The sequence below is a fragment of the Dendrobates tinctorius genome, unplaced genomic scaffold, assembly GCF_039654945.1.
Source record: "Dendrobates tinctorius isolate UK_male_01 unplaced genomic scaffold, ASM3965494v1 ptg000367l, whole genome shotgun sequence".
Taxonomy (NCBI): Eukaryota; Metazoa; Chordata; class Amphibia; order Anura; family Dendrobatidae; genus Dendrobates; species Dendrobates tinctorius.
In genome coordinates, this window is record NW_027362033.1 from 4,385,374 (window position 1) to 4,411,846 (window position 26,473).

General features: G+C 50.7%; 1 protein-coding gene across 2 annotated transcripts in view; it reads right to left on the reverse strand.

The window, feature by feature from the left end:
* LOC141075709 (uncharacterized) overlaps nucleotides 1-25,214 on the reverse strand; it is a 129,931-nt gene extending 104,717 nt beyond the window's left edge. The window contains exon 1 of one of the 2 annotated variants that reach the window (XM_073562849.1): nucleotides 24,556-25,214. In XM_073562849.1, the coding sequence (XP_073418950.1) occupies nucleotides 24,556-24,604 (49 nt within the window). In that variant the 5' untranslated portion in view covers nucleotides 24,605-25,214. The remainder of the gene's footprint in view (nucleotides 1-24,555) is intronic. The other variant, XM_073562848.1, reaches the window with a different exon arrangement.
* Nucleotides 25,215-26,473: the final 1,259 nt, after the last annotated feature.

A 26,473-nucleotide genomic window follows, 5' to 3' on the forward strand; every position in this document is an offset into this window, starting at 1 on the left:
CCCGGCTCACTCTCGTTGCTTTTGTGCCCCCAAGTCTTGTGTGGGAATAAAGTGGTGACAACCTCTATTCCTCCGGTGTCTGCTGCAGGACCATTAGTATCCATACAACCTTGGGGACCGGACCCCGGCCTTGCGCTGTGAACTTGGGAAGGGTTCTGCTCTAACCTTGATCCTTAGTCCTCCTCTCCTTACGTTCCGTACTAATCTTTCCTTCTTATGGAGAGAGTCAGGCTTCCCATCAATGTCTCTTTCTTCATCCATCCCACTCAGGGGATTTTCACTCCTCCACTGACTCTGTCAGACTGCCTCAATCCTAAACTCTTCCCGCTCTTTTGGTGCAGACTAAACTCCACCCGCCTCCCAGCACGCTTCATGTTCCAAGCAGGGAGCCGCCAAAGGGTGCTTTGCTACACTACTATGTTGTGTGGGATGCAGGTGTTGGAGCGTGGGCAGGAGTCTCCACCTTACCTGAATGGTGGGGCACCACACCTCAGGAGGAGGTGCAGTACCTCTGTGGTGACTGAACCCTCAGGGGCGCCACATACCCACCCGTTAAACACAGCACGTCCGCGGGCTGCAAGTGAAACAAAGGTGAAACAAATAAGGAACATACAAAAATTTTTGAAATGCTTGATAAACAGTTCTTAACTATACTTCCCAATTTGGGAGGCACTCATACTTGAAGGTTGTAAAACAACTTAACAGACTATCTATAATTACCTAATTTTAAAGTGCTATGGAAGTAAACTCACTACCAGTTCAAGTACTATCATCAACACATTTTTCTTCTCTTTATCTTTCACATTTTCTTTTACTGCCTCTGTTAGACATGGGTGACAACCGCTGATACCTGGTTCGTCACCTGCATTCAAATCTTTATTCAACATTATCAAATTCTGTAAAATATCCATTCCTAATCAAATACCTAAATATACTATCAAGTAAGCTTTCTATAAAATTCGTCAACATTTTTATAAGACACTTCACACAATACTTCACATCAAGACATCAATAATTCTTGCATGTGCTGGACACCGCTCCCAGCCGGGATTTCTTGCAGTGTCCTTGGATTGGAGCTATGTTCCATGATGAGGTAGTTCTTATTCATAAAAGATCTATGTAAAACCACGAGAGGGCACCTTAAGAGGTGCAACTATTTACAACACCGTTTGTGGATTATTCATTGTCCATGATCTCTGCAGTTCAATGAAAAATACTGCCAAAAACTAGGCAAAAACTTGAATCAAAAAGAAAAACATAATAAACGAGAAGGCACAATGGTGCTTATACCCTCCTGGGTAACAGTTAGTTATTTTGTAATTGTTCTTTAGTAGTGGTCTTCTCCTGGGGTGGTGGAAGCTGGTTTCTTTTTCTGCTTCCAGGGGAGAACGTCTGATTTTCCTCTTCCTGTTGATGGTGGCACATAGGAGGAGGTGGTCACTGGTTTGACTGCTTCCTGTGGTACAGCAGGGGTGGTGACATGTACCTGTGGATGTTGTACTGGAATAGAGGTGACTTGCTTGGCTTTGGCGGGTACAATTACCACTGTAGGAGGTATTCCTGCTGGGGGAACATAAGCATTTTCCCTCTTGTAGGCCGCGATGAAGTCCTCCAGTATGCGGCACACATTCAGGGCATACCAGCCACGTAGCCCCTCATGCCGGGTAAAGGTGACATATTCTCCCGGGTGCAAGTCACGAGCAGGGTGTCCCCTCCAGAGGTGGGACTCTACATCCCTCCGGCTGAAGAAGAGGTCAGAGATCCTCTGTGGGTCCGAGATGAAGCCAAACCCCCGTTCTTGGTTAACATTAAGGACCTGACCCCATCCTGCTGAGTCCCGGGGACCATAGTGACCGGCACGGACCCTTTCTTTCCGGTCCATGTCAGGGCCCAGCACTGCCAGTCTCTGCTGTTCCCGTTCCCTCTGCTCGGCTGCCAGCTGGCGGATGGTCTGTTGGCATCTGGCCTCCGTCTCCTCCTCCCGGGAACGGCCTCTACCCACAGTGGACAGGGGCACTACCGCTAGGGGTTCAGGTGTTTCCCCCCAGGGACTCGAGTCCCGGTCCCAGACCAGGTCCAGCACGACCTGCCCGGACGCTGCAGCAGCTGGGCACCCTGAGGCCTTCCGACCTACAGGGGCGGCGGTCATACCTGGAGCTTCCCGGTGGTGTCTTGGCTCCGGTGCAGGCATCGGGCGGCAGCAGGTGGCAGCGGTGGTAACTTGAGCTGCCTGGTCAGAGGCGGGAGACGGTGGTGGAGCGGATGGCGTCTCCGGGTCCGCAAGGGCCTCCGGTGGGACCTGCGCAGCCACGCTAGGTCCAGGCAGGAGTCCAGCTTCCTCCTGCTCAGCTCCCGGGCCCTCCGGTACCTCCTCCGGGCAGGCGGCACTCAGCGGCGGTTGCAGCAAGGAGATGGTGACAGGCGCTGCCGATGGCATCGCAGCAGCCTCAGTTTCCGCAGGTGCTGCCGGAGGGAGGACCAGGACATCTTCGGTGGGTACCGGTGGTGCAGGTACCGCGGGAGTAGGTACTGGTGATGGAGGTACTGATGGTTTAGGCCCCTCCTGGGCACGCTGCCAGTTCAGAGTCCAGAGAGCCTCCTGTCTCAGCCGCAGGCGGTTTGTCATCTGGGCAATCTCATCCTCCAGCTGCTGGCGGTCCATCATGAAAGCAGGGTCGGAGCCTTCAGCCATTGCGCCAGGGAAGTTCAGCTCAATCTCCTCGCGCTCTTCGGGCCTCCTTCCTTCTCCCAATATGGCGTTCTGGCTTTCTTCCTCCTTCTTCCCGGGCTCCTTTCCCGCCACCGGCTCTTGCTCCTCCTTCTGGGGGTGGCGTCTTCTTCCTACTCCTCCATACCAGGCCAGTATACGAACCCCTCTGCGGGGTGGGACATGTTGCAGTTGCATAGAAGTTCAGGCAGGGGAGGCCCGGGACAGTTCGCGGTCTTTTCTTAGGACCACCCATGTTGTCACGCCCTTCACTGCGCCGGCGGCCATTTTGAGAGTCCATTTTACAGTCCATCAATTTGGTTATTTTGCACATTTTCAGCAATCACAAGTCCAATAAATCTTCAGCACACAGAACCCGGTGGCAACGGGCTTCGTCATCCTGTTCGTGACGCCAGAAATGGAGCGCCCTCACCCAGGGTCTCGCCAGGTCGGCGGGGTACTCGGAGCCGGGCCCGGTGGATTTCAATGGGAGTTGTCACGGTAGCTGTGACCCGGTCCGTGGCCCTGGGCGTCCATTGTAAAAGGGGGAAATGTTGAGTGTGCGAATGCTGATTAAAGTTTATGAGTCAGTTGTGGTTAGTCTGAGAGTGGGAATGGGGAAAGGGAAGAGAGCAGGGGGGACAATCCACCCGGAATGGCGCAAATGTTTAAACATGGGAACTATTAAAAATGATATTGTTGAGTTTTTTCAGTTAAACGAAGGTACTGCGGACCCACTTATAGTATGGGATACCATGAAAGCTTACTTGCGGGGATTATTCATACGAGATATTTCGAGGCAGAAGACACGAACGAGGCAAGTAAATCAGGAGGCAGCAGATAGGCTCAGCAGAGCAGAGGAGGAAATGATAGTTAGACCTAATACCGACACCCAAAATGCATTAAAAGAAGCACAAGAGGAAGTAAATAAGTTATACCTACAGGGGATAGATAAGAAAAGGGCATTCCAAAAAGCATTGTTCTATGAAGAGGGGGAAAAGGTGGGACACTTATTATCAGTGATTACTACAGCGCAGAAACAACCTTCACAAATATACAAAATTGTCACTAGAGATGGGGCAGTCCATAAGGATACTACCGGGATATTGGACTGTTTTAAGTAATACTATGTAGAACTGTATACTTCGGAATTGAGGGCCTCGGATCTGGAGATGGATAGATATTTACAAGAGATAGAATTACCTAAGTTAGATGATATTGATAAACAAAACTTGGAAGAATTATTTACTGTGGAAGAGGTAGAGAAGGCTATCCTATCATTAACAAATGACAGATCACCCGGATCTGACGGGATCCCAGGAGAAGTGTACAAAGAGTTAATAGGAATTGTAGCACCCAAACTTAAGCATGTACTCGAGGTAGCAGTGGAGAAAGGGGTATTACCAAGATCTATGAGGGAGGCTGTAATCGTGGTGATTCCTAAGGAAGGGAAGGATGCCTCATCCGTAGAATCCTATAGACCAATCTCATTATTGACATCAGATGTTAAAATACTAGCCAAAATGTTGGCGATAAGAATGTCTAGAGTTGTCCCCAAATTGATACATCCAGACCAATCAGGGTTCTTACAAAATAGATCCACCGCCATTAACCTGCGAAGACTTTTTTTAAATATTCAAATCCCAGCAGATAACAGGGGGGAAAGGGTGGTGGTCTCATTGGATGCACGAAAGGCATTTGATAGGGTAGAGTGGAAGTATTTATGGGCAGTACTGAAATGCATGGGATTTGGGCATAGATTTCTCTCCTGGGTTAAGTTACTGTAAATAGACCCCAAAGGATATATTAGGATTAATGGGGAGACTTCGGAGGCATTTGGGTTGTTCAGAGGAACTCGCCAGGGATGTCCATTGTCGCCGTTATTGTTTGCTGTAGCGATGGAACCGTTGGCGGTTAAAATTCGTAATTCCAAGGAAATACAAGGCTTTAGATATGGGGAATGGGAGGAAAAGATCGCCCTATACGCGGACGATATACTCCTGTTCTTAAAAGACGACGGAAAAGCACTGACTGAGGTCATGGGCCTTATAGGGAAATTTGGACACTTTTCCGGATTGAGAATTAATTGGGACAAGTCATGTATCATAGGGGGTTGATAGAGAGCTGGGAGTTCGAGATGTGGGGGGGATAGCTGGACACTTGAAAGTAGTTAAGGAATTTAAATACCTCGGAATATGGGTATCTATGCCTGTGTCTAGATTTCTCGAACTAAACTTGGACCCATTACTAGTTAAATTTAAAGTTAAGATGACAGCATGGTGTAAGCTAGTTCTATCAATAGTGGGGAGGACAAATTTAATTAAAATGATTATGATGCCTCAGTTGATGTACATCCTTCATAATGCCCCGGTTTGGATCCCAAAGAAAAAATTTTACAAAATTAACACCATTTTTAGGTAATTGATTTGGGGGAAAAAACAAGCAAAAATTAAATTGGAAATACTGCAAAGGGGGAAGGAAGAGGGTGGGTTGGCGGCGCCAAATCCATGGATATACTTTGTAGTAACACAGGGGCAGCACTTTAGGGGCTGGAGAGAAGAGGGGAACTTGAGAGTTTTGGCCCAAATGACCAACAAGAGAACATTGGTACAGAGTCTAGAAGCAGGAAATTTCGGGAGATTAGGGAAGGACATGCCCACATTTGGACTAATGCACAAAATATGGCAGCATATCAAAATTCTTAGAAGAGTTGAGGAATTGACGACATACACACCTATCTGGGATAATGTGAACTATAGAACTATACAAACTGCGGGACTTTATTGATTGGGAGAGGAGAGGTTTGCAATATGTGTGGCAACTATTGGAAGGGTCTGAGATCAAGTCTTTTACTGTTTTAAAAGAAGAGTTTGGACTCCCATGTAGTGGGGAATTTCGATATTTTGGTCTCAGGCATGCATTTCAAGCGCAGAAACAGATAATGAATATGACGGTGCAGAGGGATCTGGTATTGGATTTTGTGTGTGCGTCCGGGGGTACGAGAGGTGTTATTTCTACCATCTATAGAGACTTATTATACTCTTACTTGGCTGGGTCTCCCTTAACAGTAAAATCTAAATGGGAGAGAGAAGTGGGGGAAATAGTAGATGACACATGGGAGTCTATTTTAGAGTATATACCTAAACTCTCTTTGAGTGAGCCAGGTAGAATATCGCAGTTATATATTGTACATAGAACATATAAGACTCCAGAACTTATGAGAAAAATGGGCTTGAGGGATAACGCGGAATGTCCAAGATGTGGATATGAACCTGCAGGAATGCTTCATATGCTTTGGTCTTGTCCACGACTATCATCATACTGGGAGGAGGTTATAGGGCTTGTTGAGAAGATATACCGATGTGTTATAGGAAGGGACCCGGTAACGTGTGTGTTGGGGTATGTGGAGGAGGTGTCGGTGGGGAATGCCTATAAGTCCATCATAGCAAAACTCTTATATATTGCCCGTAAGCTGATCGCACAAAAATGGATCGATGCTGAACCCCCAACGGTTGGGGAGTTTGTTACTCGTGTGAATAACGTAATCAGATTGGAGGAGAGAATTTATAGAAGGCGACATACGGAAGTTCACTTTGAAAAACTCTGGGCCATGTGGTTACAGTGGAGACAATCATATTGAGAAAGTCTGTATTGCAGCTGGGAAGGGGGGGGGGGTGGAGGGAGGTGGTTGGGTTAGTTCATCTTCTTGACGGGGAGGAAATTGAATGTCGTGTAATTTTCTATATGCAATGGAAATGATTTGAAAGCTGTGCTTGAATGTAATTATAACGACATTTGAAATAATAAAAATCTTTGGTTTAAAAAAAAGTTTATGAGTGAATGGTTCGTGACGCCACCTGTGGTGTTCGGCAATGAAGATGTTAAGCCGACGCTGCAGAGAGATCCTCTGGGACAGATGGTGTGGTGCAGCAATGATGGTGTGGCCCTCCACAGGTAGGGCTGTAGTCCCAGGGCAGTGTAGGTGAAGAGATAGGGTGGAGACGTAGATGGTGCGGTGTCAGGCACAGCAATGTAGCAGTGCTGAGTGCGTTGGCGCAGGAATAAGTGGAGACACCAGGGCATGTAGTTCCAAAGCTTTACTCACAGTCTGTTGAGCATACAGGTGCCCGCATCCGTGCCATGTCCTCCGGGTCAGGGGCCCAGCCAACCACCAGGCAAAATGAAGTACTCCGTTCCAACACTCCGCCAACATTTGTGCCTTTTCTGAACGTCTCCCTCCTTAGCGCTCATAGTGAAGTACTCTCAGTACTGAGTTACACTGGAGTTCCTCCTGTCAGATGTTCCTATGAACTCTACTTGTACGGCAGACAGCTGTAGCCTGCTTCGGGGACTCCTTGCTACCAAGTCCCGGCTCACTCTCGTTGCTGTTGTGCCCCCAAGTCTTGTGTGGGAATAAAGTGGTGACAACCTCTATTCCTCCGGTGTCTGCTGCAGGACCATTAGTATACATACAACTTCGGGGACCAGACCCTGGCCTTGCGCTGTGAACTTGGGAAGGGTTCTGCTCTAACCTTGATCCTTAGTCCTCCTCTCCTTACGTTCCGTACTAACCTTTCCTTCTTATGGAGAGAGTCAGGCTTCCCATCAATGTCTCTTTCCTGTGCCAGCGGACCCAAGTCACTGAGGTCGGCTGCAGCACTTCCTTCATCCATCCCACTCAGGGGATCTTCACTCCTCCACTGACTCTGTCAGACTGCCTCAATCCTAAACTCTTCCCGCTCTTTTGGTGCAGACTAAACTCCACCCGCCTCCCAGCACGCTTCGTGTTCCAAGCAGGGAGCCACCAAAGGGTGCTTTGCTACACTACTATGTTGTGTGGGATGCAGGTGTTGGAGCATGGGCAGGAGTCTCCACCTTACCTGAATGGTGGGGCACCACACCTTAGGAGGAGGTGCAGTACCTCTGTGGCGACTGAACCCTCAGGGGCACCACAATCGCAGGTCCTTGTCTTTAGGGACAAATCCCAGCCAAACATTAACTTGCTGGGAGAAATGTATCTCCGATCCAGTAAAACACCCTTTGCTGTACCACAGTTCATAAAGTGAGAAGTCATATCAATGGACTCCACAATGCTCCCTATGCCCAAAAGCTAGACCTAGGATGGGTCATAATAGGAAACGTATGCTTGGGACACATGCACGCCCCATCTTTTGTGACAAGTATGTTAACAAATACATTGGAGAAAGGACGCCCATCTCTGTTTCAACCTTGTAACAACAAGTTCCATGTCAAGGAACATCCAACTACCCAATCATTCAATAGATTTTACTCATGACAGCAGTGTGGTGTCAGGAAGCTATGAGGATCAGTTGGGGTGCACAGTCTTCCAGAGAACTAAACAAGACAACCAAGTAGCAATGTCGGTAGAGGACAAGTTGTTCTTAGAGGTAATGGACAAGATGAGACCAACAGCTGGGTCGCACCTCTTCCCTTCAGAACCCACAGACCACGTCTAACGAACAACAGAAATCAAGCTTTAAAACGTTTCTCCTCTCTCAAACATAATCTGCAGAAGAAACCAGAGATGAAAGATCACTTCTTCTTCTCCTTCATGTCAAAGATTTTTGAGAACTGCCATGCAGAACTAGCTCCCACTCTCAAAGACTCTGGGGATTAATGGTTCCTACCCATGTTTGGAGCATACCACCCTAAGAAACCGGGCCAGATTAGAGTGGTGTTTGACTCCAGTGCTAAGTTTGATGATGTCTCCCTGAATGATTTTCTACTGACAGGACCAGACCTCAATAATAAACTGCTGGGAGTACTTATGCGCTTCCGTAAGGATACCATTGCTTCATCGCTGACATCCAGCAAATGTTCCACTGTTTCCTTGTGAGAGAGACAGGAACTTCCTAAGATTCTTCTGGTACAGAGACAATGATCCTATTAAAGAGGTCACAGAGTACCGCATGAGAGTGCACATCTTTGGCAATAGTCCTTCTCCTGCAGTCGCCATCTATGGACTCAGAAGGTCAGCTCAAGAAGGAGAAACAGAATACGGATCAGATGTCAGACAATTCATAGAAAAAGACTTTTATGTTGATGACTGTCTGAAAGCCATGCCTTCAAATGAGACTTCCATCAGTCTTCTCAGGAGAGCCCAAGAGATGCTTGCTTGCTCCAACCTCAGGCTTTACAAAATAGCCTCTGTATTTGCAGATGCTTCTGTCAAAGCAATTGCTGCTGTGGCCTATCTCAAAACCGTGGACTCCAAATGTCAGAGCCACATTGGATTCATTATGGGAAAAGCCAAACTTGCTCCACAATCAGAGCACACCATACCAAGGTTAGAGTTTTGTGCTGCAGTCTTAGCCGTCGAGTTAGCAGAGTTCATCACATCCGAGATAGACATCGACCTGACACAGGCCAAGTTCTACTCAGACAGGCAAGGTAGTCCTGGGACACATCTACAATTAAACCAGGCGATTCTACATTTATGTCAACAACAGAGTGCTACGAATTAGGAGATCAGTTCATCCAAAACAGTGGCATTACATTCCCACAGACCATAATCCTGCAGATCATGCAACTAGAGCAGTTGACGCAAGTCGACTCAGAAGCACAATGTGGCTCTCAGGACCAAAACTATTGTACACTGAGGAACATTGTCCAGACACCTTTGAACTAGTAGAAGAGGATGCTGAAATCCGCCCTCAGGTGTCTACACTTCATACAATGACTTCTACTATCCAGCTCGGATCCCACAGATATGACAAATTTTCAAGTTGGAAGTCACTTACTCGAGCCATCACCTGCCTGACTCATAAAGCTCGCTCATTCAAGATCGCCAGAGCTTGTGACACAGAAAAATGTAAAGGTTGGCATCTCTGTAAAAACACGTATGTTGCCTCCGACTTAAAATCTTCCAGAAACCACATCATCTCCACAGTTCAGAGAGAAACCTACTCTGTGGAAATCCAATGTCTCATTAACAAAGCTCCAATACCAGCGAGCAGCGTGCTGAGAAAACTCAACCCATTCATCGACAACAACGGCCGGCTGAGAGTAGGAGGTCGGCTCAAAGAAGCTAAAATGGAGTTTGAGGAGAAATTCCCTCTTATCATTCCTGGAAAATGTCATGTTGCTTACTTAATCGTACAACACTACCACAATCTGGTCAAACACTAAGGAAGACTATTCACAGAAGGAGCCATCAGAACTGCTGGCCTGTGGATTGTCGGTGCAAAGAAACTCATCAGTAGTGTCATCTACAAATGCATTACCTGCCGTATGCTTCGTGGTTCCACTCAAACCCAAAAGATGGCTGGCCTACCAGCAGATAGACTCAGCCCAGACCTTCCTTTCACCAACGTTGGTCTCGATGTGTTTGGACCTTGGTCAGTTGTTACTCATCACACGTGAGGCAGACAAGCTAATAGTAAACTTTGGGCCATCATGTTTACATGTTTGTCAATCAGAGCCGTCTACATAGAGCTCATTGAGTCACTTGACACTTCAAGCTTCATCAATGCTTTGAGACGTTTCATTGCCATCCGTGGTCCTATCAAACATATACGTTCAGACAGAGGTACCAACTTCATTGGTGCAGCAAAGGAATTAGGCATACCTTCAAATCTAGACCATAAGACTCACGAGAAGTACCTCAGTGACCAAAGTTGCACATGGTCATTCAACCCACCTCACTCCTCACACATGGGTGGATCTTGGGAATGAATGATTGGTCTAGTATGGAGAATTCTTGACTCTACTCTTCTTCAGGAAGGAGCAGCGAGACTTACCCCCGAAAGCCTAACCACCTTCATGGCAGAAGCTGCAGCTATAATCAACGCAAGGCCCTTGGTTCCAGTTCCTAATGACCCTGAGGAGCCTTTGTTATTGACTCCAGCTACTCTCCTAACCCAGAAAACAGGACTATCCAGTGCCCCTCCAGGAGGATTCAACGCTAAGGACCTCTACAAGTGCCAAAGGAGACAGGTACAAAGTCTTGCCAATACATTCTGGGACAGGTGGCGCAAACAATATTTGTCTACCCTGCAGCCACGGACGAAATGGCAATCTACCAGGTCTAATCTGAGGATTGGTGACCTTGTCCTTCTGAAAGACTGTCAGGCCCATTGGAACCAGTGGCCACTTGGACTAGTGACTGCAACATTCCCGAGTAAAGATGGCAACGTCCGCAAAGTCGAACCTAGGATGACCAAAGGGGATGAACTTAAGACATTCTCCAGACCAGTAACTGAGCTGGTCTTATTGTTGTCTTCAGAGAATAAGAATGGTGACATCCGTTTGATGTCATACGGGGAGTGTTCTGTCTCCGACATAATTCACAACCTTTAACTGTCTATTTTGATAATATATACAATGACTTGCTATGAATATCCATAGTATTCAGTTCAGCCATAGATTTAATGTTTTCATTGTTTTTGGCTCCATCTACTGGCCAAAGTTGTAACTGCATGTTATTATGCATTATACTTCCTGAATTCTTTTCCCTCTCTTCACAATGCATTTTGGGAAGGTTTGCAAAGCACCCTGGTAAGTTGCAAAGCATCATGGTTAAGTCCGGCCCCCATTTTTCCCTCCAGTTCTTCCATTGCCTCTCAAGCCTGCTTTTTGTGAACATCACATTTCTCTACTCCCCTTGCGTCAGCATCGCTGGTATGTAACATGCCCATGTATATAATCCCTATCTCATATTAGCCAGCTTAGTTAGCTCCCTTGGTCAGCTAGTAGTACAGATATGTATATATGTATTCCTATGAACCCAGTACTGATTGTATTCATATGGTTCTGTTTGTAGTTTCACCACATCAATATACCCTACGTTCAATAAGGCACAGATTCAACTACAGTCTCCCTTATTGGACCCCGGTATAGCAGTTTAGCTGCTTGTCAAGCTACATGAATCCCGATTCATTTAGTAAGGACATGACAATGACCATTCGGGAGACGCTGGAAGACATAGATCCTCAGAGAAGTGGTCCCTGTGATATCTGCAGCGGTGCCTGTCCGTCCGGTCTCTATTTTTTTGCCAGTGCCACATTCTTTTTGTGGATGACACAGGGACTAGTAGGTCTGTCCAAACAGATAGCTCTGGAGCTATCGACTGTCAGTGTTTGCTCCCTTCTGTGTCAACTGGGAGGAGTTTCAATGTATTTAAAGGGAACATGACAGCTGCTACATGGTGCCCAATGACCAACCTGCACAGGAGATTAGTCAGACACGTGGATCCCCAATCGCTCCTCCCAGTAATTGACATGTCTCCCAGTGTGCATGTACAGAAAGAGACATGTAATGGGGGACGCGGCTGGGGGTCTCGATCAGGCAGCATACAGGTCCCGTTTAAGCTCCTGAAACCCTGCTGTCCTCTGCCAGTTATAAATTGACTATCTTTAGTAAACTCCTGAGTGCTTTGTTCTTTTGTTCCCAGGGAATAGTCCTGATTTGACCTCGGCTCATTTACTCTTAGCACCACTCTGGAGTCCTGCTCTGACAGGCAGGGTCTCCAGAGTGTCTCTCCACTCACCCGTACTGCGGTCAGTTCTTCCCTTCCCCATGCTTCCAGCAAAGCTTCCAGCCGGTCCTCTGGCCATGTTCTCAGGGCTCAGTCTCACATGTGAGAAACTCGGACGAGTCTCGCACGTCAATACCCGGCACTGCCTCCGGCTCTCGGGAGCGGAGCATTCAGCGAAATGGAAATACATGCAGCTGAACGCTCCGATCCGAGTGCCGGCGGCAGTGCAGGGTATTGACTTGCGAGACACGTCCGAGTTTCTCGCATTTGAGTATGAGCCCTTAGGGCACGCTCACCTGCACTCCCGCCTTCTTAAAGGGTCAGTACGTGCAATTGCTACAGTATTTCCTCCCCAGCCAATAGCTGTGAGACATTAGGTATATATTGCTTCCTCCCCACTGGGGAAATGCCTGAGCAACCATCCTATTTCAATCTAAGTTGTGTAAGGTCGCATACCAGTACAAGTCCTGTTTGCAATATGTCTAGTGCAAATCCTGCTTGCTGCACTCAGATGCAAATCCTGCTTGCTGCACTCAGATGCAAATCCTGCCTGCTGCACTCTGATACAATCTCTGCCTGCTGCTCCATCCAGCCTGTCCTTCTGGGTCCAGCTGCTGCGCATCCGTTGGTCTGTCCTGGAGAGGCACCTGGCTTTCGTCGGGAGCCAAGTCTAACCTCACCATCAGAGGCGCTAGTGGTCAGGTGTTCGCTTAGTCACGCCCCTGCAGCTTCTCCACGGTCCGTGGCACAGTGGTTCCACAAACCACGATCGTGACACTTACGGACTCTTATGCTGTACAGTTTTGTGCCTACACGTACCTCCTGGTTCTGACCAGCTAGCAGACCATTCTCACTGCCAGCCTGCACCACCAGCCAGCAGTTGCTGTAAGGACTCAGCCCAGGACCCCAGTGTAGGTCCCCATCCCTGTCAGGGATTAAAGGGTGAAAGTCAGAGCTCTCCTGATTGCCAGTCAGCACAAGCATGTCAATGGCTGCCAGGCAAACAACTTGCCCTTATAACAGGCCCATGCTTAGAACAAGAGGACGGTCAGCCAGAACAAGGCTTGGAGACATCTGCAGACCATTCTGGAGAAACACGGATCATGGAACGACCTGAAGTCAACGCTGAAGCAACTCAGAAATAATCACAAGTGTCCTAAAATCCAACAGCTGGTCCCAGGAGGTCACCAGGAGCCCCTCTCAGACGCTCCTGTCCTCAGTAATCGTCATATTGCTCAGGTGATGGGATTACCAAGGCCTCGGACATGGCTCCAGGCCCCACAAGTTCTCTCCACGACGTGAGGCCATTCCTGAAGCCTTGGTAACTCTATAACTTGTGTAATATTAAGAAAAGCCTGAAAACATCATCTGTTGGGGACTTTGAGGACTGGAGCTGAGACTCATCGCCCTTCTGTGACACTAGGGGGCGCTCTCCCATGTAGAATAATTGTTTGGTCAAGTGGCAGCTGTGTATGGTATGAAGAGCGCCCCCTACTGTTATTATGTAGCTCTGCGGCTGCAGTGGGGGGGGGGGGGAAACTTTGCATCTGAACTTTTTACCTAGGAAACCATAAGGATATGTCTTCACGGTCGCAGTTCCTATGCCTCCGCCGTGTATGGGGCAGCCAGAAACCGCACCGCAATGATGGCGGGAGGCCGAGGCTTGTTCACACATGGTGGATATGCTGCAGAGATTGCCTCCGTCATGGCAGCACAACACCTACAGAACTCTGCCGCACAATCACCAGCGAGCGCCCAGGGGTCCGATATGGTGCAAGTCTGATCATAGCACAGCTGGAAAATGATCAATGCTGCCAAACATCATGCGGCAGCCCCATGTACACAGAGCCGAGCCCTGCAGTCAGGCAGTCCCCTATATACCAATCCCCTATATAGCAGCGGCTGCCCTGCAGTCAGGAAGACCCCTATATAGCAACTCCCTATGTAGCAGCCCCATATACACAGAACCGAGTCCTGCAGCAGCTCTGCAGTCAGGCAGTCCCCTATGTGCCAATCCCCCATACAGCAGCTCCCTATATAGCAGCCCCATGTACACAGAGATGAGCCCTGCAGTCAGGCAGTATCCTCTATACCAATCCCCTATATAGCAGCCTCATGTACACAGAGCCGAGTCCTGCGGCCGCAGTCAGGTAGTCCCCTATATACCAATCCCATATATAGCAGCGGCTGCCCTGCAGTCAGGAAGACCCCTATATAGCAACTCCCTATGTAGCAGCCCCATATACACAGAACCGAGTCCTGCAGCAGCTCTGCAGTCAGGCAGTCCCCTATGTGCCAATCCCCCAATACAGCAGCTCCCTATATAGCAGCCCCATGTACACAGAGATGAGCCCTGCAGTCAGGCAGTATCCTCTAAACCAATCCCCTATATAGCAGCCTCATGTACACAGAGCCGAGTCCTGCGGCCGCAGTCAGGTAGTCCCCTATATAGCAGTCCCTTATACAGCAGCTCCCTATATAGCAGCCCCATGTACAAAGAGCGGAGTCCTGAAAGCACTTTGCAGTCAGGCAGTCCCCTATATAGCAGCTCCCTATACAGCAGCTCCCTATATAGCAGCCCCATGTACACAGAGCTGAGCCCTTCAGTCCCCTGTATAGCAGCTCCTTATATAGCAGCCCCATGTACACAGAGCTGAGCCCTTCAGTCCCCTGTACAGCAGCTCCCTATATAGCAGCCCCATGTACACAGAGCTGAGCCCTTCAGTCCCCTGTACAGCAGCTCCTTATATAGCAGCCCCATGTACACAGAGCTGAGCCCTTCAGTCCCCTGTACAGCAGCTCCTTATATAGCAGCCCCATGTACACAGAGCTGAGCCCTTCAGTCCCCTGTACAGCAGCTCCTTATATAGCAGCCCCATGTACACAGAGCTGAGCCCTTCAGTCCCCTGTACAGCAGCTCCTTATATAGCAGCCCCATGTACACAGAGCTGAGCCCTTCAGTCCCCTGTACAGCAGCTCCTTATATAGCAGCCCCATGTACACAGAGCTGAGCCCTTCAGTCCCCTGTACAGCAGCTCCTTATATAGCAGCCCCATGTACACAGAGCTGAGCCCTTCAGTCCCCTGTACAGCAGCTCCTTATATAGCAGCCCCATGTACACAGAGCTGAGCCCTTCAGTCCCCTGTACAGCAGCTCCTTATATAGCAGCCCCATGTACACAGAGCTGAGCCCTTCAGTTCCCTGTACAGCAGCTCCTTATATAGCAGCCCCATGTACACAGAGCTGAGCCCTTCAGTCCCCTGTATAGCAGCTCCTTATATAGCAGCCCCATGTACACAGAGCTGAGCCCTTCAGTCCCCTGTACAGCAGCTCCCTATATAGCAGCCCCATGTACACAGAGCTGAGCCCTTCAGTCCCCTGTACAGCAGCTCCTTATATAGCAGCCCCATGTACACAGAGCTGAGCCCTTCAGTCCCCTGTACAGCAGCTCCTTATATAGCAGCCCCATGTACACAGAGCTGAGCCCTTCAGTCCCCTGTATAGCAGCTCCTTATATAGCAGCCCCATGTACACAGAGCTGAGCCCTTCAGTCCCCTGTACAGCAGCTCCCTATATAGCAGCCCCATGTACACAGAGCTGAGCCCTTCAGTCCCCTGTACAGCAGCTCCTTATATAGCAGCCCCATGTACACAGAGCTGAGCCCTTCAGTCCCCTGTACAGCAGCTCCTTATATAGCAGCCCCATGTACACAGAGCTGAGCCCTTCAGTCCCCTGTACAGCAGTTCCTTATATAGCAGCCCCATGTACACAGAGCTGAGCCCTTCAGTCCCCTGTACAGCAGCTCCTTATATAGCAGCCCCATGTACACAGAGCTGAGCCCTTCAGTCCCCTGTACAGCAGCTCCTTATATAGCAGCCCCATGTACACAGAGCTGAGCCCTTCAGTCCCCTGTACAGCAGCTCCTTATATAGCAGCCCCATGTACACAGAGCTGAGCCCTTCAGTCCCCTGTATAGCAGCTCCCTATATAGCAGCCCCATGTACACAGAGCTGAGCCCTTCAGTCCCCTGTATAGCAGCTCCTTATATAGCAGCCCCATGTACACAGAGCTGAGCCCTTCAGTCCCCTGTACAGCAGCTCCCTATATAGCAGCCCCATGTACACAGAGCTGAGCCCTTCAGTCCCCTGTACAGCAGCTCCTTATATAGCAGCCCCATGTACACAGAGCTGAGCCCTTCAGTCCCCTGTATAGCAGCTCCCTATATAGCAGCCCCATGTACACAGAGCTGAGCCCTCCAGTCCCCTGTACAGCAGCTCCCTATATAGCAGCCCCATGTACACAGAGCTGAGCCCTTCAGTCCCCTGTATAGCAGCTCCCTATATAGCAGCCCCATGTACACAGAGCTGAGCCCTTCAGTCCCCTGTATAGCAGCTCCTTATTTAGCAGCCCCATGTACACAGAGCTGAGCCCTTCAGTCCCCTGTACAGCAGCTCCCTATATAGCAGCCCCATGTACACAGAGCTGAGCCCTTCAGTCCCCTGTATAGCAGCTCCTTATATAGCAGCCCCATGTACACAGAGCTGAGCCCTTCAGTCCCCTGTACAGCAGCTCCTTATATAGCAGCCCCATGTACACAGAGCTGAGCCCTTCAGTCCCCTGTATAGCAGCTCCTTATATAGCAGCCCCATGTACACAGAGCTGAGCCCTTCAGTCCCCTGTACAGCAGCTCCCTATATAGCAGCCCCATGTACACAGAGCTGAGCCCTTCAGTCCCCTGTACAGCAGCTCCTTATATAGCAGCCCCATGTACACAGAGCTGAGCCCTTCAGTCCCCTGTATAGCAGCTCCCTATATAGCAGCCCCATGTACACAGAGCTGAGCCCTTCAGTCCCCTGTACAGCAGCTCCTTATATAGCAGCCCCATGTACACAGAGCTGAGCCCTTCAGTCCCCTGTACAGCAGCTCCTTATATAGCAGCCCCATGTACACAGAGCTGAGCCCTTCAGTCCCCTGTACAGCAGCTCCTTATATAGCAGCCCCATGTACACAGAGCTGAGCCCTTCAGTCCCCTGTACAGCAGCTCCTTATATAGCAGCCCCATGTACACAGAGCTGAGCCCTTCAGTCCCCTGTACAGCAGCTCCTTATATAGCAGCCCCATGTACACAGAGCTGAGCCCTTCAGTCCCCTGTACAGCAGCTCCCTATATAGCAGCCCCATGTACACAGAGCTGAGCCCTTCAGTCCCCTGTACAGCAGCTCCTTATATAGCAGCCCCATGTACACAGAGCTGAGCCCTTCAGTCCCCTGTACAGCAGCTCCTTATATAGCAGCCCCATGTACACAGAGCTGAGCCCTTCAGTCCCCTGTACAGCAGCTCCTTATATAGCAGCCCCATGTACACAGAGCTGAGCCCTTCAGTCCCCTGTACAGCAGCTCCTTATATAGCAGCCCCATGTACACAGAGCTGAGCCCTTCAGTCCCCTGTACAGCAGCTCCTTATATAGCAGCCCCATGTACACAGAGCTGAGCCCTTCAGTCCCCTGTACAGCAGCTCCTTATATAGCAGCCCCATGTACACAGAGCTGAGCCCTTCAGTCCCCTGTACAGCAGCTCCTTATATAGCAGCCCCATGTACACAGAGCTGAGCCCTTCAGTCCCCTGTACAGCAGCTCCTTATATAGCAGCCCCATGTACACAGAGCTGAGCCCTTCAGTCCCCTGTACAGCAGCTCCTTATATAGCAGCCCCATGTACACAGAGCTGAGCCCTTCAGTCCCCTGTACAGCAGCTCCTTATATAGCAGCCCCATGTACACAGAGCTGAGCCCTTCAGTCCCCTGTACAGCAGCTCCTTATATAGCAGCCCCATGTACACAGAGCTGAGCCCTTCAGTCCCCTGTACAGCAGCTCCTTATATAGCAGCCCCATGTACACAGAGCTGAGCCCTTCAGTCCCCTGTATAGCAGCTCCCTATATAGCAGCCCCATGTACACAGAGCTGAGCCCTTCAGTCCCCTGTATAGCAGCTCCTTATATAGCAGCCCCATGTACACAGAGCTGAGCCCTTCAGTCCCCTGTACAGCAGCTCCTTATATAGCAGCCCCATGTACACAGAGCTGAGCCCTTCAGTCCCCTGTACAGCAGCTCCTTATATAGCAGCCCCATGTACACAGAGCTGAGCCCTTCAGTCCCCTGTATAGCAGCTCCCTATATAGCAGCCCCATGTACACAGAGCTGAGCCCTTCAGTCCCCTGTATAGCAGCTCCTTATATAGCAGCCCCATGTACACAGAGCTGAGCCCTTCAGTCCCCTGTATAGCAGCTCCTTATATAGCAGCCCCATGTACACAGAGCTGAGCCCTTCAGTCCCCTGTACAGCAGCTCCTTATATAGCAGCCCCATGTACACAGAGCTGAGCCCTTCAGTCCCCTGTATAGCAGCTCCCTATATAGCAGCCCCATGTACACAGAGCTGAGCCCTTCAGTCCCCTGTATAGCAGCTCCTTATATAGCAGCCCCATGTACACAGAGCTGAGCCCTTCAGTCCCCTGTACAGCAGCTCCCTATATAGCAGCCCCATGTACACAGAGCTGAGCCCTTCAGTCCCCTGTACAGCAGCTCCTTATATAGCAGCCCCATGTACACAGAGCTGAGCCCTTCAGTCCCCTGTATAGCAGCTCCCTATATAGCAGCCCCATGTACACAGAGCTGAGCCCTTCAGTCCCCTGTATAGCAGCTCCCTATATAGCAGCCCCATGTACACAGAGCTGAGCCCTTCAGTCCCCTGTATAGCAGCTCCTTATATAGCAGCCCCATGTACACAGAGCTGAGCCCTTCAGTCCCCTGTACAGCAGCTCCCTATATAGCAGCCCCATGTACACAGAGCTGAGCCCTTCAGTCCCCTGTATAGCAGCTCCTTATATAGCAGCCCCATGTACACAGAGCTGAGCCCTTCAGTCCCCTGTACAGCAGCTCCTTATATAGCAGCCCCATGTACACAGAGCTGAGCCCTTCAGTCCCCTGTACAGCAGCTCCTTATATAGCAGCCCCATGTACACAGAGCTGAGCCCTTCAGTCCCCTGTATAGCAGCTCCTTATATAGCAGCCCCATGTACACAGAGCTGAGCCCTTCAGTCCCCTGTACAGCAGCTCCCTATATAGCAGCCCCATGTACACAGAGCTGAGCCCTTCAGTCCCCTGTACAGCAGCTCCTTATATAGCAGCCCCATGTACACAGAGCTGAGCCCTTCAGTCCCCTGTACAGCAGCTCCTTATATAGCAGCCCCATGTACACAGAGCTGAGCCCTTCAGTCCCCTGTATAGCAGCTCCTTATATAGCAGCCCCATGTACACAGAGCTGAGCCCTTCAGTCCCCTGTACAGCAGCTCCCTATATAGCAGCCCCATGTACACAGAGCTGAGCCCTTCAGTCCCCTGTACAGCAGCTCCCTATATAGCAGCCCCATGTACACAGAGCTGAGCCCTTCAGTCCCCTGTATAGCAGCTCCCTATATAGCAGCCCCATGTACACAGAGCTGAGCCCTTCAGTCCCCTGTACAGCAGCTCCCTATATAGCAGCCCCATGTACACAGAGCTGAGCCCTTCAGTCCCCTGTACAGCAGCTCCTTATATAGCAGCCCCATGTACACAGAGCTGAGCCCTTCAGTCCCCTGTACAGCAGCTCCTTATATAGCAGCCCCATGTACACAGAGCTGAGCCCTTCAGTCCCCTGTACAGCAGCTCCTTATATAGCAGCCCCATGTACACAGAGCTGAGCCCTTCAGTCCCCTGTACAGCAGCTCCTTATATAGCAGCCCCATGTACACAGAGCTGAGCCCTTCAGTCCCCTGTACAGCAGCTCCCTATATAGCAGCCCCATGTACACAGAGCTGAGCCCTTCAGTCCCCTGTACAGCAGCTCCTTATATAGCAGCCCCATGTACACAGAGCTGAGCCCTTCAGTCCCCTGTACAGCAGCTCCTTATATAGCAGCCCCATGTACACAGAGCTGAGCCCTTCAGTCCCCTGTACAGCAGCTCCTTATATAGCAGCCCCATGTACACAGAGCTGAGCCCTTCAGTCCCCTGTACAGCAGCTCCTTATATAGCAGCCCCATGTACACAGAGCTGAGCCCTTCAGTCCCCTGTACAGCAGCTCCCTATATAGCAGCCCCATGTACACAGAGCTGAGCCCTTCAGTCCCCTGTACAGCAGCTCCTTATATAGCAGCCCCATGTACACAGAGCTGAGCCCTTCAGTCCCCTGTACAGCAGCTCCTTATATAGCAGCCCCATGTACACAGAGCTGAGCCCTTCAGTCCCCTGTACAGCAGCTCCTTATATAGCAGCCCCATGTACACAGAGCTGAGCCCTTCAGTCCCCTGTACAGCAGCTCCTTATATAGCAGCCCCATGTACACAGAGCTGAGCCCTTCAGTCCCCTGTACAGCAGCTCCTTATATAGCAGCCCCATGTACACAGAGCTGAGCCCTTCAGTCCCCTGTACAGCAGCTCCTTATATAGCAGCCCCATGTACACAGAGCTGAGCCCTTCAGTCCCCTGTACAGCAGCTCCTTATATAGCAGCCCCATGTACACAGAGCTGAGCCCTTCAGTCCCCTGTATAGCAGCTCCCTATATAGCAGCCCCATGTACACAGAGCTGAGCCCTTCAGTCCCCTGTATAGCAGCTCCTTATATAGCAGCCCCATGTACACAGAGCTGAGCCCTTCAGTCCCCTGTATAGCAGCTCCTTATATAGCAGCCCCATGTACACAGAGCTGAGCCCTTCAGTCCCCTGTACAGCAGCTCCTTATATAGCAGCCCCATGTACACAGAGCTGAGCCCTTCAGTCCCCTGTATAGCAGCTCCCTATATAGCAGCCCCATGTACACAGAGCTGAGCCCTTCAGTCCCCTGTATAGCAGCTCCTTATATAGCAGCCCCATGTACACAGAGCTGAGCCCTTCAGTCCCCTGTACAGCAGCTCCCTATATAGCAGCCCCATGTACACAGAGCTGAGCCCTTCAGTCCCCTGTACAGCAGCTCCTTATATAGCAGCCCCATGTACACAGAGCTGAGCCCTTCAGTCCCCTGTATAGCAGCTCCCTATATAGCAGCCCCATGTACACAGAGCTGAGCCCTTCAGTCCCCTGTATAGCAGCTCCCTATATAGCAGCCCCATGTACACAGAGCTGAGCCCTTCAGTCCCCTGTATAGCAGCTCCTTATATAGCAGCCCCATGTACACAGAGCTGAGCCCTTCAGTCCCCTGTACAGCAGCTCCCTATATAGCAGCCCCATGTACACAGAGCTGAGCCCTTCAGTCCCCTGTATAGCAGCTCCTTATATAGCAGCCCCATGTACACAGAGCTGAGCCCTTCAGTCCCCTGTACAGCAGCTCCTTATATAGCAGCCCCATGTACACAGAGCTGAGCCCTTCAGTCCCCTGTACAGCAGCTCCTTATATAGCAGCCCCATGTACACAGAGCTGAGCCCTTCAGTCCCCTGTATAGCAGCTCCTTATATAGCAGCCCCATGTACACAGAGCTGAGCCCTTCAGTCCCCTGTACAGCAGCTCCCTATATAGCAGCCCCATGTACACAGAGCTGAGCCCTTCAGTCCCCTGTACAGCAGCTCCTTATATAGCAGCCCCATGTACACAGAGCTGAGCCCTTCAGTCCCCTGTACAGCAGCTCCTTATATAGCAGCCCCATGTACACAGAGCTGAGCCCTTCAGTCCCCTGTATAGCAGCTCCTTATATAGCAGCCCCATGTACACAGAGCTGAGCCCTTCAGTCCCCTGTATAGCAGCTCCTTATATAGCAGCCCCATGTACACAGAGCTGAGCCCTTCAGTCCCCTGTATAGCAGCTCCTTATATAGCAGCCCCATGTACACAGAGCTGAGCCCTTCAGTCCCCTGTACAGCAGCTCCCTATATAGCTGCCCCATGTACACAGAGCTGAGCCCTTCAGTCCCCTGTATAGCAGCTCCTTATATAGCAGCCCCATGTACACAGAGCTGAGCCCTTCAGTCCCCTGTACAGCAGCTCCTTATATAGCAGCCCCATGTACACAGAGCTGAGCCCTTCAGTCCCCTGTACAGCAGCTCCCTATATAGCAGCCCCATGTACACAGAGCTGAGCCCTTCAGTCCCCTGTATAGCAGCTCCTTATATAGCAGCCCCATGTACACAGAGCTGAGCCCTTCAGTCCCCTGTACAGCAGCTCCCTATATAGCAGCCCCATGTACACAGAGCTGAGCCCTTCAGTCCCCTGTACAGCAGCTCCCTATATAGCAGCCCCATGTACACAGAGCTGAGCCCTTCAGTCCCCTGTATAGCAGCTCCTTATATAGCAACCCCATGTACACAGAGCTGAGCCCTTCAGTCCCCTGTACAGCAGCTCCTTATATAGCAGCCCCATGTACACAGAGCTGAGCCCTTCAGTCCCCTGTACAGCAGCTCCCTATATAGCAGCCCCATGTACACAGAGCTGAGCCCTTCAGTCCCCTGTACAGCAGCTCCTTATATAGCAGCCCCATGTACACAGAGCTGAGCCCTTCAGTCCCCTGTACAGCAGCTCCCTATATAGCAGCCCCATGTACACAGAGCTGAGCCCTTCAGTCCCCTGTACAGCAGCTCCCTATATAGCAGCCCCATGTACACAGAGCTGAGCCCTTCAGTCCCCTGTATAGCAGCTCCTTATATAGCAGCCCCATGTACACAGAGCTGAGCCCTTCAGTCCCCTGTACAGCAGCTCCCTATATAGCAGCCCCATGTACACAGAGCTGAGCCCTTCAGTCCCCTGTATAGCAGCTCCCTATATAGCAGCCCCATGTACACAGAGCTGAGCCCTTCAGTCCCCTGTATAGCAGCTCCCTATATAGCAGCCCCATGTACACAGAGCTGAGCCCTTCAGTCCCCTGTACAGCAGCTCCTTATATAGCAGCCCCATGTACACAGAGCTGAGCCCTCCAGTCCCCTGTACAGCAGCTCCCTATATAGCAGCCCCATGTACACTGCAGTCAGGCAGTCCCCTATATAGCAGCTCCCTATATAGCAGCCCCATGTACACAGAGCTGAGCCCTTCAGTCCCCTGTACAGCAGCTCCTTATATAGCAGCCCCATGTACACAGAGCTGAGCCCTTCAGTCCCCTGTACAGCAGCTCCTTATATAGCAGCCCCATGTACACAGAGCTGAGCCCTTCAGTCCCCTGTACAGCAGCTCCCTATATAGCAGCCCCATGTACACAGAGCTGAGCCCTTCAGTCCCCTGTACAGCAGCTCCTTATATAGCAGCCCCATGTACACAGAGCTGAGCCCTTCAGTCCCCTGTATAGCAGCTCCTTATATAGCAGCCCCATGTACACAGAGCTGAGCCCTTCAGTCCCCTGTACAGCAGCTCCCTATATAGCAGCCCCATGTACACAGAGCTGAGCCCTTCAGTCCCCTGTATAGCAGCTCCCTATATAGCAGCCCCATGTACACAGAGCTGAGCCCTTCAGTCCCCTGTACAGCAGCTCCCTATATAGCAGCCCCATGTACACAGAGCTGAGCCATCCAGTCCCCTGTACAGCAGCTCCCTATATAGCAGCCCCATGTACACAGAGCTGAGCCCTTCAGTCCCCTGTACAGCAGCTCCTTATATAGCAGCCCCATGTACACAGAGCTGAGCCCTTCAGTCCCCTGTACAGCAGCTCCTTATATAGCAGCCTCATGTACACAGAGCTGAGCCCTTCAGTCCCCTGTACAGCAGCTCCTTATATAGCAGCCCCATGTACACAGAGCTGAGCCCTTCAGTCCCCTGTACAGCAGCTCCCTATATAGCAGCCCCATGTACACAGAGCTGAGCCCTTCAGTCCCCTGTACAGCAGCTCCCTATATAGCAGCCCCATGTACACAGAGCTGAGCCCTTCAGTCCCCTGTACAGCAGCTCCCTATATAGCAGCCCCATGTACACAGAGCTGAGCCCTTCAGTCCCCTGTATAGCAGCTCCTTATATAGCAGCCCCATGTACACAGAGCTGAGCCCTTCAGTCCCCTGTATAGCAGCTCCCTATATAGCAGCCCCATGTACACAGAGCTGAGCCCTTCAGTCCCCTGTATAGCAGCTCCCTATATAGCAGCCCCATGTACACAGAGCTGAGCCCTTCAGTCCCCTGTATAGCAGCTCCCTATATAGCAGCCCCATGTACACAGAGCTGAGCCCTTCAGTCCCCTGTATAGCAGCTCCCTATATAGCAGCCCCATGTACACAGAGCTGAGCCCTTCAGTCCCCTGTACAGCAGCTCCCTATATAGCAGCCCCATGTACACTGCAGTCAGGCAGTCCCCTATATAGCAGCTCCCTGTTAGCGCCCCGGTTCCGGCAGTAATTTATGGAATGATGAAGCCATTGTTACTCACCGATGGCGATGATGAGGGGGAATACGAAGAGAGATGTGAGTGCAGCCATGTCCGAGAGGCTTCTGGAGGATCTGGACTGTCGGCTTCCTCCGTCCTCCAGATGATGTCATTGCGGGAATTTCTGGGGTTTTCCTTTCCTTGAGACTTTGTAGTTCCCAGAGGTGTATCTAGGCTTTCTGGCACCCGGGGCAAGAATTCGGTTCTGCTCTCCCTAATGCTCTCAATGTTCAGTAAAAACTGAAAGCAGGAAGAGAAGCTCATTGTCACAGGACCATAAGTATGAGGCTGAGTTCACACGTCGCGTTTTTTTCGCGTTTCCGCGGCGGTTTTAATCGCGCGATTTTGCCGCAAAAACGCGAAAAATAAGCATCCCATGCATTCCTATGGGATTCCGCAATGCTGTGCTAATGCTGCGGTTTTTACCGCGGCGGAATCGCTTCGCGGTAAAAACCGCAGCATGCTCATTAATTTGCGGAATGGCGGCAATCCCGCACCCATAGGAATGCATTGTTCCGCTTACTTCCCGCATGTGGCTGTGCACACCATGCGGAAAGTAAGCAGAACAATTGCGGATGGTACCCACGGTCCGGAGGAGAGGAGACTGTCCTCCGGGCTTTGGGTACCATATCCCTGTAAAAAAAAAGAATTTAAAAATAAAAAATATTGTTATTCTCACCCTCCGGCGTCCCGCGCAGCCTTCCCGCTTCTCTCCACGCATCCGGTCCCACTAGTCCTTTGCGAAAATGCCCACGATGACGTCCGTTCTCGCGGGATCGCGAAGTCTCGTGGTCATTCGCGCGACGTCATCGCGAATTACCGCGAGACGTTGCGATCCCGCGAGAACTGACGTCATCGCGGGCATTTTCGCAAAGGATTACTGGGAACGGATGCGCGGGACGTCGGAGGGTAAGAAAAACACTATTTTTTATTTTTTTTACATCCTATCTTTTACTACTGATGCTGCATAGGCGGCCTCAGTAGTAAAAAGTTGGTCACACTGTCAAACACTGTGTTTGACGAGTGTGACCAACCTGTCAATCAGTTCTCCAAGCGATGCTACAGATCGCTTGGAAAACGCTAGCATTTTGCAAGCTAATTACGCTTGCAAAATGATAGTTTTTCCGCGGGAAAATCGCGGGAATTTAAAATGCGATTTTCCCGTGGACTGGAATTCCGGAACTCTCGCGGTAATTTCCGCGAGAGTTCCGTTACATGTGCACTTAGCCTGAGAGTCACATATGAGTGAAGTGTCCGTGTGATGACACTGAAACCTGCAGAGCTGAATCCTGACATCGCAGCTTCTGAATTCTCACAGCGAATGTGGGTCGCCCTCTCACACCCAGGGCAGTGGGGTACTCGGTACCAGGCCGGTGTCAAGGCGGGAATGTGTCACAGCAGCAGTGACCCGGTCCGTGGCCCTGGGCGCCCAATATCAATGGCGGTGATGTTAATGGTGTTAGAGTTTATATGAATAGTTCGTGACACCACCCGTGGTGTTTGGCAAGTAAGTTGTTGAGCCGCTGGGACTGATGGTGTGGTGCAGCCAAGTTGGTGTAGACCCCCACAGGTGGAGCTGTAGTCCCAGGGCAGTGTAGGTGCAATGGATGAGGAGAGGCGCAGAATGGTATGGAGGCTGGTACCCAGGTGTAGTGGTGCTGGAATAACTGGAGGACACCAGAGTGTGCGGTTCCAAAGCTTTACTCACTGTTTGCAGTTCACACAACTGCCGACCTCCGCGCTGTGTTCTCCAGGTCAGGGCTCCAGTTACTTACCCTGGAATGCCTCTCTCTAGGTGTTCCTAGTCTTTACTTGTATGACAGACAGCTGTAGCCTCCTTCGGGGACTCCTCACTGCGTCCCGGCTCTCTATTCAGTTGCTGTTGTGTCCCAAGTCTATGATGGGAGCAAGGCGTTAGCGG